Below are 14,450 nucleotides of genomic sequence, written 5' to 3'. Positions count from 1 at the left end.
TTGGCGAATTCAAACTTCTCGATACACAGTAAGCTCGGGATTTCTCCCATTAAAATCTCTTTTGAGTTCCAGTGCATTTTTCTAACATGCATGCAGGTTTTTACTTGTTTAAAGGACAAATATCCAACCCACCATGTTTTCCGACAAGTTGTAGGATTTTCCATGCCAAACCTTGTTGATTTGGTTGAGTTTGAAGGTGTAAGACGACTTCCCACAATCTCTAGGCTAGGGATTTGAACTTGCATTCTCGAATCCCCCTGTTCAGAAGGTTCCAAGTCAGGCAGTAGCTTTTAGGCCATATTTCGAGTAGCTTCGACCAACTTTTGGCCTTAAAATGGGTATAACCTTATTCCTCTCGTCCTAAGCTTCGTTTTGGTACAAATAGACTTTCCGTACACTTTATGTTTCTAATATTATTTGTAAGCATAAACTTGTGGCATGACATCCTTGCGTTTTATCTACTCATTATTACATGTTTGTACGGTGTCTCTTAGTTATTGTACTGCCCTGGGCCAAGGACCAGCTTCACGTATAGTTCACATGCACCGTTCACATTTGCTTTGGATCCAGAGTTAAGTGATAGCTTGTCCTTTTGTGTGATGTTTTGGACTCGTATGTGATGCGACTAGGTAGCTCACGTGATGTGGTACCAGAATTTAAAACCTGCACCCAACATGTTCCATTGTCTGAATATCTCTACAATGGACTTGTGTGCCAACATAAATTAATGAGCATTGGTTTCTTGTAATAACATTTTGAGATTTAATGTTGAGATACCTTGTTGGTGTACCCTACATCTTTTCACTCACTTCTGCTATAGGGTACCATATTACATACTAGTATTATAATATTTTTAGGAAACCATATACTTGTTTTACAGCGAATGGTTACACTTTTCGAAAAGGTTTTACAAACTTTATTTTCAGGACCATTCACCCTTGTCTTTCACCCCTCCAGGATTTTAATGGCAGAGGTTTTGTGACAATGAGGATTGTTGGTAAAAGCTATTATGTAAGAGACTCATCATTTCGGTATATATGTCTTTACTCTTCTTTTACTGCAATTTATCCATGCTCTAACATCACTTGTGTGACATGGTTCAATCCTGTTCATATGCACACTCTAAATTAGTTACTTTTAGGTTTTAATTTATTCACATTTTTCCACATCACTATGTTTTATGGCTACGTCACCTTCTGGGTGTCGGCCAGTACATCGCGATTCAAGTGTCTATGTGGACAATCCGGGTCGAGGTGTGTCAATTTGGTATCAGAGCATAGGTTAGGCAGTATCGAAATCATCACACGCGTGATGTAAGCCTTCTCGGTTCTTGAATTCTAACGTCATAATTATGCCACCTCGTCAAACACAAAATATGCCAACTTTTCATGAGTTTTGGGCAACTTGGAATGATAATCGCTGACACTTTTCTATGACTTACCGACCTTCTAGAAGAATGTTTTGGTGACTGCCATTAGATTTTTAAGCGAAGAACCTCATTGCCATAGATAGACCTGAAATGAAGACGTTTTGCTGACCCTGAAGCAAGGTAGTTATATTGATAATTATGTACCACCTACAATTTACCGATGAATCCCAACTATTATGCAGCCATCGTTACCAACCCTTCTTTGTTAGGAAACTACAAGCGCTTTCATCCGTGGCAATCTTTATTTTTTGTGCCACCTCCCAAAATTTCCTCGAGGTTTTGCTTCACCTCGAAGTCTCGAAAATGTCTCAAGTAACTATAGTAAGGCTGATGTGGATGCAGTTAATGGAAGAACATCTGGGGGACAATCACATTTAGTCCCCGAAAATGTCAATCTTTCAAACATATCCGTTATGATTTCGAATCTTCAGGAGGAAGATCGAATTTTGATAATTCTCATTCTTGAGCTTAAGGCAGTTTCACAAACACTAGTTTCCATAATTACACCAAAGGCAATAGTTAGTGTTCCCAAAAGTGAAAAAATCACCTCACATGAACAACCTTCCTAGAAATCTTACATACTCTTCCGACCATGCCCTAGTTAGTAGCCAACTTTGGTGACACACCAGAACAAGATTGTCCTGTTTCTAGGAGTTGTCATCCATTATTTAGGCAATATGTTCTTTATATTGAAAATATAATGCGGTATATGGATATCATACCATTGCCAGGACACCGGTTCATTGTTCCATAGAGATATACATTACTAGAATACCATAGAAACGTTAGATAGTGACACAACCAACATACACACATATCCAGACATGTAGGGACAACGGAACAACGATCGTGGAAACTTAGGAGCAAACCATGCAGAAGCAACAAACTTGTAGTCGTGTCAACGATATAAACCACCAATCAGTCATATTAGCCTTGTTTGTTCAAATACCTCAACCACATGGTACCTTAGTCAGGTACATCTCGAGAATTCCAATGCCACAAGGCAATTATGTTATGTCCAGTGTGAGAGTAGTGGCTGCACCATTTCCATTATCAATCCAGGAATGCTAGTTAATCTTATTTTGTTGGATATCGTGGAATTCCACATAATCCAAGAGATGGATCAACTACATTATTATTATTCCTTTGGTGGAGCATCGATCGAAAGTAGTCATTTTTTCGACGACCTTTTATCCATATGGTCATCTCCACTAGCAAACATAAAAAACTGAAGCACAAAATCCCTGCCGTAAAGGCGAAACATTTATTGAGAAAAGTTGTGAAGGCTTATTAGCACGTGTTGTAGAAGAAGACATCAATCCAGTACAGTTGGAAATTGTGAAACCGGTCAAACTAAATTCTTGACGTCATTCCTAAATATCTATTTGTGATACCACTAGATTGAGACATGTGAGGCACCATTGATCTACGTCCAGGTATAACACCTATTTTCCTTGAATTTTCATCGTAGAGACCTCTGCTTCCATTCATGAAGAGCAAAGACTGAACCTTAAAAATTTACATTGTTTACTAGCAATTTAATTGGGTGATGATTAAAAACTATTAATCCATGTCTAAAATTGAAGATCTCTTTGACCAACTGTATATAACCCGAGCTTTCTTCGAGATTGATCTGAAATTTGGTTGAGACCAACTGAAGATCAGAAATGATGATGTTCCTAGGTTTGCGTTTAGGACTTGACATGTTCATTATGAGTTCCTTGTGATGCTATGCTGGTTGGCGAATGCTCCAATATCGTTCATGAACCTGACGAACCGCGTATTCTGCCCATATCCCGAGAGATTTGTGATAACCTTATTGAGAACTTCCTTATTTACTCTCAATAATGAAGTCAAACTTTCTAAACCCCGATGATTTGATCTAAGCAATTTCAAAGCGAGTCAGCGTTACACTAAATTCCCTAAATACTAATTTTGTTTAAATTATGTGCCTTTTTTTTTTGTCATCATGATCTCAGCAGACGACATTCTTGTCAATCCCCAAAAATGTTGCAGTTGTAGAAAACTGGAAACCCCCACAAGGTTTTGCGAAATACTAGGTATCTTTGGTCTGGTCTTTTACCATTGGTATGTGCTAACTTTCTCCACCTTAGCCTTCTTCCTTACAAAGTTGACCAAGAAAGAAGTTAGGTTTTTTTGAGACGTGAATGTGATTAAGTTTCTGACAATTGAGGTGTTGTCTCTTTTCGACTATTGTTCTTACACTTCTCAATGACACCAATAATTTCGAAATCTGCAGTGATACTTCATTGAATGATTTGGCTATGTGCTAATGTAGCATGATAGGGTAACCACTTATGCCTTCTGACAACTAGGACCACATGAAGTGAACTATCTTACCTACGACTTAGAGTTGACAACTGCTACCTTTACACTAAAAACTTGATGGCGGTTTCTTTATGGAGAAACATGCCAAAATCTTCATCGACTCCCTTAAAACTCTGAAATACATCTTTACTGGGAAGAAGCTTAATTGTGGATAGCGGCGATGGAAAAAAAATCAATCAACGTCTATGATCTCACCATTGTGTACTACCTCGGTTGTACAAACCTAGTTGCTAAAGATCTCAATAGAAAAGCACATAGATGACTCGGTCGTCAAATCCTATTTCAGTTACAACTCACGAGTATTAATGTGACGTTACTTACAGACCATCAGGAAACTTTGTTAGCTAATTTCCAAGTCCGACCCTTTTACTTTTGAGGATGAAAAAGGAGATTCCTTAGGCATTAAGCAAGAACTTGATTTGTCAGCTAGTTAAAGCAGGAAGAAAGAAATCGTTCGAGTTGTTACAGTCACTCCTTATATCCGGATGGATATGGGAGAATATCACTGCAGACTTCATGTACGAATAGCCTCGTACACGTGGAGACTATGATGATATTTTGATGATTGTTGATTGACTTACTAGGGTGTCCATCTTCTGTTGGTCCATGAGGACACTCTCTAGACCACTTGGAAAAATCCCGTCCCACATTTATTCTTATTTTATTCCTTAATGCCGAAAATTTTTGAAACACCCCAAGATTTATTATATTTTATTCTCAGTAGTAGTGAAATTATCAAAATACCCCTGAGATGCCATGTAGGCCTTCCACATGGACCTTAATTTTCCTTTCACTTTTTCAGTCTTATTTTACTATTTTCGAATAGTACTCATTTTTACGAACACGTGACCGTAAACGGAACTTAATTCGAAGTTATAACGAAGAAGTTACGTTTGAAACAGTAAAAATTTATCTGAAATAAATTCAAATTCTAAATTGACCTTGTGTAGTGTCCATCACTGCTTGGTCTGGCATGGGAAAATTTAAAGAAAAAAAAAAAAAGACTTAAAAGAGGCTTAATGATGAGGGATGGTCATGCGAGTTGCTTACACCAAATATTTTATGGGTTTTGAAACTGACACTTTTGTGCCATCATCTTAGACATCATTTCTTTTTCTTATCTTTTTTAAAATATATTTTCTTTCTCTCCCTCTATCTCACGTCCATCTCCCTCTCTTCCGCACACACACCATATCCCATCACTTTTCCCTCACGGTTCCATTTTCCCTCGTTTCAACCAATTCTCTCTCTTTCTACCCACTCAACCGTCTCTCATCTTTCAAACTCTCTCCCGTAACTCCCTCTTTACTCTCTCCCTTTCGGTGAACATCACCACGACCACTCAAAACTAAAATCTTTTTGACACTCACTATTGTATACACAAAAAATAAACAAGTTGGTTGAAATATGAAGCTAAACTACAATAATTTCTTTAATTAAAACATGATTGGTTGCAAAAAATATTTATCAAATTATTTAGATTTTGAATTCAATTCAAGAACATCCAAAGATTTCATAAAAAAGCCAAATGAATGTACTAAATATTCATTCTATCGTGGGGGCTTCTTGCTCCAAGTGGATGCGTGGGACCTATACTTTTTTGTGACAAGAAGGTAGCACGTAGGCTCCTAGTTTAGACACGTGCTTAATTTGATTTAGCTCATGCATGCTGTCATAGTTTTCAGTTTGTCGTGTCTGGTGATGTGAAATATTCTAACACTTAAATTAAAACCATATGATTGTAGTATATGTAAGTAAGGATCGTTCTAGGCCGGGGATTAGAAGGGATGCTAATCTACTCAAATTAAACTCTAAAACACTAAACTAGACTCAAAAACAGAAAACTAGACTCTAACAACTCAAAACAAACTAAAAAGACTCAAAACAGCACAAAGTAATCAAATAGACTCAAACTAGACACTAAAGGATGATTTGGACGAAAATTACTTTTAACTTGACTCAAAACACTTAAAAACACAAGTTTGGACAAATTCTAACTAAAAGACACAACCAAGTAAAGGGGGATTGGATTTTGGACGAAATTAAGGTAAAAACAAACAGATTTAAAGACTTAAATAACTTTGGACGAAATTAGGGGAAAATATGGGTGATAAGCTAGCTAGAGGGTCCTTCTCCACACATGACACACTTGCATACAAATTGATTTCCAGTTGCTTTTCGAATAGACCATGAACCTCAACACCCCAGATTAACTGTGAACAGCACTAATTAACCCTCAGATTTTCCTTAAGTCATTGAATTGGATGGAATACGCATCGGCAACCAAATTATTCTTCAATAGTTCCCTACATGAACAGCGTAATAGAGATACAATCAAAGATCATTAAGCTTTGCAAAAATCATAAGCATTGACAAGGCATTCGTAACTATGAAAAGCATGATGCTCTTGCCAGGAATTTACTTAACACAATCGTGACTAGCAACCTCCACTACTTATAAATATAAGTTCATAACGATTAGGTAAAACTCCCTTATATTTTAGCATCAAATTCAGGCATGCAAACTAAGCGGACCCTCTTAATCAACACACAAGAATAAGTTATTAATCAAACAGTTAAATAAATTGTATTCACGATTTATGAAATCACAATTGAAAGTAATCAATTCATATTGCAAATATAATCATGGTTTCAAAGTCTCATCTAGTTAAAACAAGTTTAGCTCCTCATGTTCGCAAAACAAAGATAATTAAACTTAAACATTAAAAACAAAGATAGAATACACCTAGAAACACTCCAGGTGGCTCCTCCTTCCTTCCTTGCTGCGCACAATGGGGATTTATGTGAATTTAGGCTCTTGAGGTGTGGTGGATGGTGTGGTGTGAAATTGTGGGGTGGTGGTTTATGAGTGTTGCGGCATCATGTATTTATAGGGTGAAGGGAAGGCACGAAATTGGTCTGAAAAGGAGAGGAATTAGGACTCCAAATCACCAAAGAACAAGGACACTTTCAATCAGATTCCAATGAGGACAAGGAATGGTCCTTGTGGCAGATTCTAGAACTTCTAGAAGGGTTACATGTGGCATAAACTTAGGGCACGAAAATAGGGCTTCTAGAACCTGATATTTAGGTGATTTAATGTGAAAAGGAGTCATCTTTGAAGCTGAAATTAAGGTAGGAAAAGATTAGGATAGGATAAGATAAGATAAGGTTGGATAAGATTTGGATAAGATAAGGTTTGGATAAGATAAGGTAATTTGGATAATATTCCGTCTTTGTAGCTGATTCCTTATCTTCCAAGTCTTCAATTTAATTCTTCTAGATGTTAATCACATTCCTAGCCTCTCTTGATCTTTAAATTCGTCCATCCACCTTGCTCTATGCATGTGCAATCCATTCCAAGCCCAAAACTGCTCTAAAATGCTCCAAATTGCACTTTCTTGCCAACTTTGTCAATTGAACCTGAAAACACACGAAAATAGCTTAAAACACTCTAACAAGTAGAAATTAGCTATGTAAATGCAAGAAAACAAGCTAACTAAGTCGCATAAATATGCTCCTATCATCTGGATAAAATGGCAATGTGTGGGACCTGGCATGGACGGGTTGTTTTGTCAAGTAGTGAGAGATAAGAGGTGCAACTTGCTATATATGGAAAAGAGGGGAGAATTGTTCTTCTGCGATTGCGATCAGAGTCTTACTAAGACCATCACAGTTAATGGTCAACTAATCAAACGTCAAACATGACGTGTCAGGGCATGCCTCGTAAGATATGCCATTCTTTGTAACCGACGGGGGAGATTATTGAGATAAGGGATAGAATTAAACAATAGGGTAAATTGGCTAATTTTTAAAAATTTAGATTTTGAATTTTATCACATAAATCGTTTATAAGGTCCATGTCAACTATGGCGTTAGTTCAGGAATTTTTTTTTTTTTTTTAACAAACGATATTATCTACACTAATAGATGAGACAGTGGACAAAGCTTCACAATGGATTAGCAATAATGTAATTCGAATTCGCCTTTGGCGATAATCAAACCTAAAACTTCTCACTTAGAAGTAAAGAGAAATACCACTATACCGTAGTACTAAATATGGTAGTTCAAAAAATTAAACGACAGCTTATTCTCCATTTCACATACAGAGTTGTTGATTGTAGCCCAAAATGTCACCTTACTATACAAATTTCTAACACAAAGTAAAAAATATAGGATCTTTAGCTAAAATGATCATGAGATTCTCATAACTCTTCACTTTGGTCCTTGAGACTTAAAACCGATAGAACTAGTCACTGAGTTTGTCTGTCATCAATCATTTTAGTTATTCTGTGAAAAATCTTCATTAAATGATGAAAATTTGGCAAAAATACTCGCAATTTTTATTTTTGTCAAGTCATTTCGGGCCATTGTTTATGAAATTGAGGGTATTTTTGTCATTTTGATTCTTATTTAACAGAGATTTTTACGGTAAGACCAAAATGATTAATTGTGGACAAACTCAAAGATCATTTCTATCGATTTCAAATGTTGGAGACCAAAGTGAAGAGTTATGCCAATATCATGACCATTTTAGCTAAAATGCCAAAAAAATGTATAAAAAGGAGTGTTGAATGATGATTGGGTAGCGTAAATAACAACTCCATTTTTGTTTAGGACTGTCTTGATTGAAATTATACATTTTGTACAATACACCCTACTTAATATTTTCCTATTAATGTATTTGTATACCATGATACTAAAGTGCAAGGTAGGCACTAAAACCGTTTTTTTTTTTTTTTGTTTTTTTGAGAAAAAGAAAAAATATTTGAATACAACCCAAGGTATTTCTAACATTAAATAACCTACATCCTAAAATTCTTTTTCTTTAAGTTTTCAATTCGTCTTATTCTTTTTCTTTAAGTTCTCAATTCGTCTTTACTTAGTGCTACAGTCTAGTAATATTCATCTTCACTTGTAAGTGAAAGGTCGTAGGTTTGATTTTTGCCAAAAGGGGAATTTGAACTACATTATTACCAACTCATTGTGAGGTTAAGCCCACCCTCATCCCCTTAGTGTAGATAATATCGTTTGTTCAAAATAAAAAAATAAAAAAAGTTATCAATTCCACTTCCACCCTAAACGAGACCGTAACCATGAAGGGCACAATTTTTTACGATGAAACATGAAATCGCTTGCTTGGAGGCTCCACATGATGTTTGACTTCCTCTTTTTTTTTTTTTTTTTTTTTTTTTTTTCTTCCTTCATTACTTAGTTGAGTTGAGTACAATAAAAATGCATCATCTAATATGTAATTAAAGCACTAATGAATGTCTAGAGTATTAAGAGCAATGATTAGTTTAATAATTAAAAACCCCTTAAATTCATGGTAGGGAGAATGAGAAGAAAACATGACAAGTGGATCCATCACAATCCAATCCAGTGAAGGTACAACTCAACTCCAAAACCCTAAAAAGCAATAACGAAAAGATCAAATAAGTTGGGGCCATTTAGATCTTAGATAATCCAAGTGTTTGGATAATCTCATCTTTAACAAAAATTAAACTAAAAGTTATAAGACAAAACTCACCTTCGTCAAACAGGAACCGAATCCCCTCCATACCTAAAGGAATTGAGCATACTCATCAAATGATCCAGACCATTGAAATTTGATCTAATAGCTACAAATATGAGTCCCTCTAAAATTTATAATAATTGTAGTCATTTAATCAAATTTCAATGACCCAAATCATTTGATCCTTGAGCTCATTTCCTTTTAAGTCCGGAGAGAATCCGGTTCCCCTCGAACAGACGTTAAAGTGTGAAAGCAAATTGAGAGAGAGGTGGGTCCTCTCTTCCTATTTCCTATTGACTTTGTGGAGCCACTTCCAAAGGTAGACATTTGCATATTTTTGTGTCTCAGAGCCGATGAATCTGCCCGCAGTACACCAAGAGAGAAAAATGTCATTTTCAGCTCTTTTACAATTCGTAGCGTACCATATGTTACAAGAAAATAATTTCTTATAATGACCAACTTTCATCTTACATCAAATCTTCATAACGAGTTCAAAAGTATGTTGTCGCGTCATGTGGTAATGAAATTGTCAAATGAATCGTGTATATCATATTTGTGCTCTCAAAAGTTGGGGTTAAAGACTAAAACTCTAGACTTAGGTTAGAGTGGAACCACATGCTTTTCTATATGTATTTATTACATACTAATCCATAATAATTATATTAATAAACATATATAACCGGGCCGAGTTCGAGTTGAGGATGGAAATACCATCAACTGCTACATATCGGACTTTGATTTTTTAAAACAGCCCCGAACCCACCCCAAACACATGTACTATATATCCTCCATAGGACCATAACCATTCCATTAGGATTGTGTACCCAAGAACACACAAACCCGTGGTCCGACCAAGCCTGAGAAGCACAACTTACAAAGGTGGACATGGGTCGAAGCTTTGTCACTCAAAGCCTAACATATCACAACCTGAAATATTGTGACAGGTCTGAAATAGCCTGGCCTAGCACATTTTCGATCTTTACAAGTAGTTAACTATCATAATGTATTAGGCGCACGTAATTTGCTTTTATTTTGGCATGAGAATAAACAATCCTGGCCTCACATTTTTTGACATTGCAAGGCACAACCTCATAAAACGACTTCAAGTAATATCAACGAATTGTCAATACTCTTGGCTACTTTCTTGAGCAACACGCAGATTAAAATTGAAGGAAACACACACAAGAGGTCGGGGAAGCTGCACTTGAGTTTGAATCACCCATCACAGTTTAGATTAGTCTAATGTGAAATAAGAGGATTAGCTACCATTCTTACGTACATGTAAATCTGGTAGTAAAATTCGTGAAGTATGACTTGAATTAAAATTTAAAAATGGCCCTCAATTCGCAATAGGGGTGAAAAAGTTGCTCAGTCAAAAGACGTGGTTAAAGTCAGACTCACTATCACCTCACAATTTATTATCAATTTGCTTGTCAATATTATTAAACATTATGCCAAAATACGAGGTGTCAGAGAGTTCTGCATTTGAGAATCTCTTTAACATTCTCATTGTAGAAACGTGCTAGTTGAATTTGCATTTTATCTCGAGCTGTTGTACGTAGTTGTAAAAATGGGTGGTAATTTCCTAGATTCTTAAAAAAAATACTGAGAAGGAAGATGAAGGGATAAACTAATCAAAGACCTTCTATTTTAATAGTTACCAAAATAGAAAATTAACAAACAAAAAATTATTATTAATCATTATTATCATTTTATAAAACTCGAGCCAAGCTGAAAAATGAGCGGCCGAATGTTATTAACGTGTCGATTGTCGACATAGCAAAGAGACAAAAAACATGTGTGGAAGCAAAGCGACGGATAAGGATCCTAATGCTTAAGAGGTTGAGTTTCCTGAGTTTAACAGGTTGAGTTTTCTGAGTAAATTATACGAGTTGTTAATTTTTTATTCAAAAAACATAAACAGAAAATTTCTCAAAAAATTATAATTTTTTATTCAAAAGACATAAACAGAAAATTTCTCTAAAAATTATAATAATTGTAATTATTAGATTAAAAATTAACGATCCGTGTGATTTGCTTATGAGACTGAGACCTGGTTTGGTACTGAGGTGATTCTGAAAAAAGCTGCTATCAAAAAAAGCTGGGAGCTGTTTTTGTGTTTGGTAAACACTCAGCTTCAGCTTTTTTTCACAGTTTTGGATGAAAAAAAGCCAAAAACAAGAAGCTGCAAAACCTAGCTTTGAAAAACCGGCTTTTTTTTCACATCTGTTTTACATAAAAGTTTACCAAACACTCTAATACTGCTTTTTTTTTTCAAAAGCACTTTTACAAAAAAAATTTACCAAACACTCTGCTGCTTTATTTCACAGCTGCTTATTCTCACAGCACAGCAGAAGTAGTTTTTTTTCAAAGCACAGCAATACCAAACCAGCCCTGAGTCTCCTAGGTTCAGGAGAAAAGATGCTGATCCCAAAGCGACAGGCAACAACAAGTAGCAGTTTGCTGCTGTAAGATGGTGACGTCAGCCCTCTCTCAGGTGATTAATTGAAATCTGGCCCCACAACACAATTTGCACACCAAAGAAATTTCGAAGAAGACGAGTACAACATCGACCTCAACAAAATTAATTAAAACTTCAGCCACTTAAAATACTAAAAATTAATAAATAATAATATTTAAATTCGGAAATATCCATCCAGTTGAAATGTGCATGAACCTTCTCGCCTATTTAAGCCCCTCCCTCTCCTCAAACCCCAGAAGATTATCCAAAATCTCAACGAACAACTCTCTCTCTCCTCTCCTTCTGTCTCTACACCTCAACAAAGTTTTCGGTTCAAACCCGACCCGAAATTTTTGGTTTTACAGCTGCGAAATGTACGGACAGAGTGGAACCGACTCGGATTACTCACTCCTGGACTCGATTCGACGCCACTTACTTGGCGAGACGGATTTCCGAATCGGGAACCCGATGACCAACTCGGGTTCGGGTCCCCTTATTTCTCGGAGTTCCAGCTTCAGTAGCCTGTACCCGTGTTTGACCCAAAATTGGGGCGATTTGCCTCTCAAGGAGGACGATTCAGAGGACATGGTGCTCTATGGTGTTTTGAGGGACGCCGTTAGCGTCGGGTGGGTCCCATCCGGTTCTGTCGATACCCTTCCCTACGATTTTTCGGTAAAATCGGAACCGGAGGTTCTGCCACCGGTGAACAAGGTGCAGGAGAAAAAAGCGGCACCGGTTCAACCGGTTCGGCCAGTTCAGCAGTCGGCTCAACCCGTTCCGGCTGTGGTGCCAGCCAAGGGGAAGCATTACAGGGGCGTACGGCAACGGCCGTGGGGCAAGTTCGCAGCCGAAATTCGGGACCCGGCTAAGAATGGTGCGAGGGTTTGGCTCGGAACTTTCGAAACGGCTGAGGACGCGGCTCTGGCTTACGATAGAGCCGCTTACAGAATGCGCGGCTCAAGGGCTTTGTTGAATTTCCCGCTTCGGATCAACTCGGGTGAGCCCGACCCAGTGCGGTTGACGTCTAAGCGGTCATCACCCGAACCGTCGTCTTCGTCTTCAGAGAGCGGATCTCCGAAGCGGAGAAAGAAGGCGAACGGCTCGACCCCGGCTCAAGCCGGGCTGGAAATGGGAGCAGGGATTGGGCAGCAGCAAGTGGAAGTCCAAGTGGCGGTGTCGGTTACACATGGCGAGCAGTTATTGGTTAGCTGAAGATGAGGTGGTGGGGAAAGTGGGGGAAGGGAAAAGCACTAGTAGCTAACCACTACTCAAATTGTGGAGGACACACTGTAATTATCTGAGATATATAAAAAAACAAAGGAGATGTTTGAGAGATGATAAGAGAGGCTGATCTGATGCTTTTGTGGGTGTTTTATGAATGCAAGATTTTGTTATTGTTTGATGACTCGATTTTTGGAATGGAATGTTTCTCTTTCACACAAATAAATTGTCACCAAGGTTGCAATTGTAAATTTTGTACCCCTCATGGAATTCATGAGCAATGTACTAAATATTTCAAAATAATTTTTTTGTTTCAAGCGATATTCTAATACTTTTAAGTCTGTAAATATATACAATTCTGAAATTTCTCGAATCTGGTCATTCTTTAAATTCTGTAAAGAGTATTTACCTGAACAGGATCTCCTAGAAAAGACCTGTTCTACATTTCATGCCACCAATATTGTTATGCAAAAACAATATAAGGCACAAAAGAATCTCTATCTTCCACTTGCTGAAAAACAAGGCCAACTTTTTATGAAGAACCATAAAGCTAGACCATTGGCTCGAATACCATGCTAGGGTAGACACCCTAGCTCTTAAAGCGTCAAACTTGAAGAATAAAAGCAAAAGCCCGAACCAATCAAGCTTCCACTGAACTTGATATGTGTTATTGCTATGGCTCAAAGAACATAGATCTGCATTTGTCGAGCTTCCACTCAAGCTGTTACTAAGGATCATTCACATCGCAAGAAGATAAAGATAAACTTTGCTCAAGTGGCTGAAGATAATACCATGAAGATTTTACATTTTCAAGAGGCATCTACACCTAAAGGCGACTAGATTTTAGACAGGGCCCCACATGTTGGCCGAATTCCCTCCAGTGGCCGAATAAGAGGAAAGACTAATTTTATGTAAGTAGTCACGCATGTGCTTAATATATGCATTAGAGGAGGATTACCAGCTGCAATCCTGAAGTGACAGTTTTGAACATCAGTGTGAATATATAAAACATAATTCATTGGAATGTTGAACAGTAACCCAACTTTGAATACTGGCTACTAGCTAGCTAGATCACTTCAATTTTAACCAATTCCGCAAATAAGAACATTTAAATGTACAATTCAAATGCATACCCTCCCCCTTGTTCAAAAAAAAAAAAAAACAAAATGCATACCGTCCCTTTCTCATAAAATTAGAAGGATACAACCACCTCTTGCAATTCTGTTTTTAATCCGTATATTAAATAAAAGCAAACAGATTTTGGAAAAAAAAGAAAAAAAAGAAAAGAAAAAGAAGCAAGTACATAAATTATATGTGAACAGCTCAAATTTGTTGCATAAACTACGAAATCTAGCCTTTGTATTCATTCTCATTATTCACATCTCGTATTTTTGTTTCATTATTCTTATTTGAGATAATAATATATAAATTAAAAAAAGGTGTCATGCATTGAATATTTCTTTTGTTTTTTGAGGA

General features: G+C 37.0%; 1 protein-coding gene across 1 annotated transcript; it reads left to right on the top strand.

Moving 5' to 3' along the window:
- The first annotated feature begins 12,007 nt into the window (after positions 1–12,007).
- On the top strand, positions 12,008–13,155 carry LOC137723059 (ethylene-responsive transcription factor 2-like). Its single transcript, XM_068462215.1, has one exon. The coding sequence runs from the start codon at positions 12,126–12,128 to the stop codon at positions 12,963–12,965; it is 840 nt and encodes a 279-aa protein (XP_068318316.1). The 5' UTR covers positions 12,008–12,125; the 3' UTR covers positions 12,966–13,155.
- The last annotated feature ends 1,295 nt before the right edge of the window (positions 13,156–14,450 follow it).

The sequence above is a fragment of the Pyrus communis genome, chromosome 17, assembly GCF_963583255.1.
Source record: "Pyrus communis chromosome 17, drPyrComm1.1, whole genome shotgun sequence".
Lineage (NCBI taxonomy): Eukaryota > Viridiplantae > Streptophyta > Magnoliopsida > Rosales > Rosaceae > Pyrus > Pyrus communis.
The sequence above is the reverse complement of the archived record's forward strand: the minus strand, read 5'-3'. Positions and strand labels throughout refer to the sequence as shown.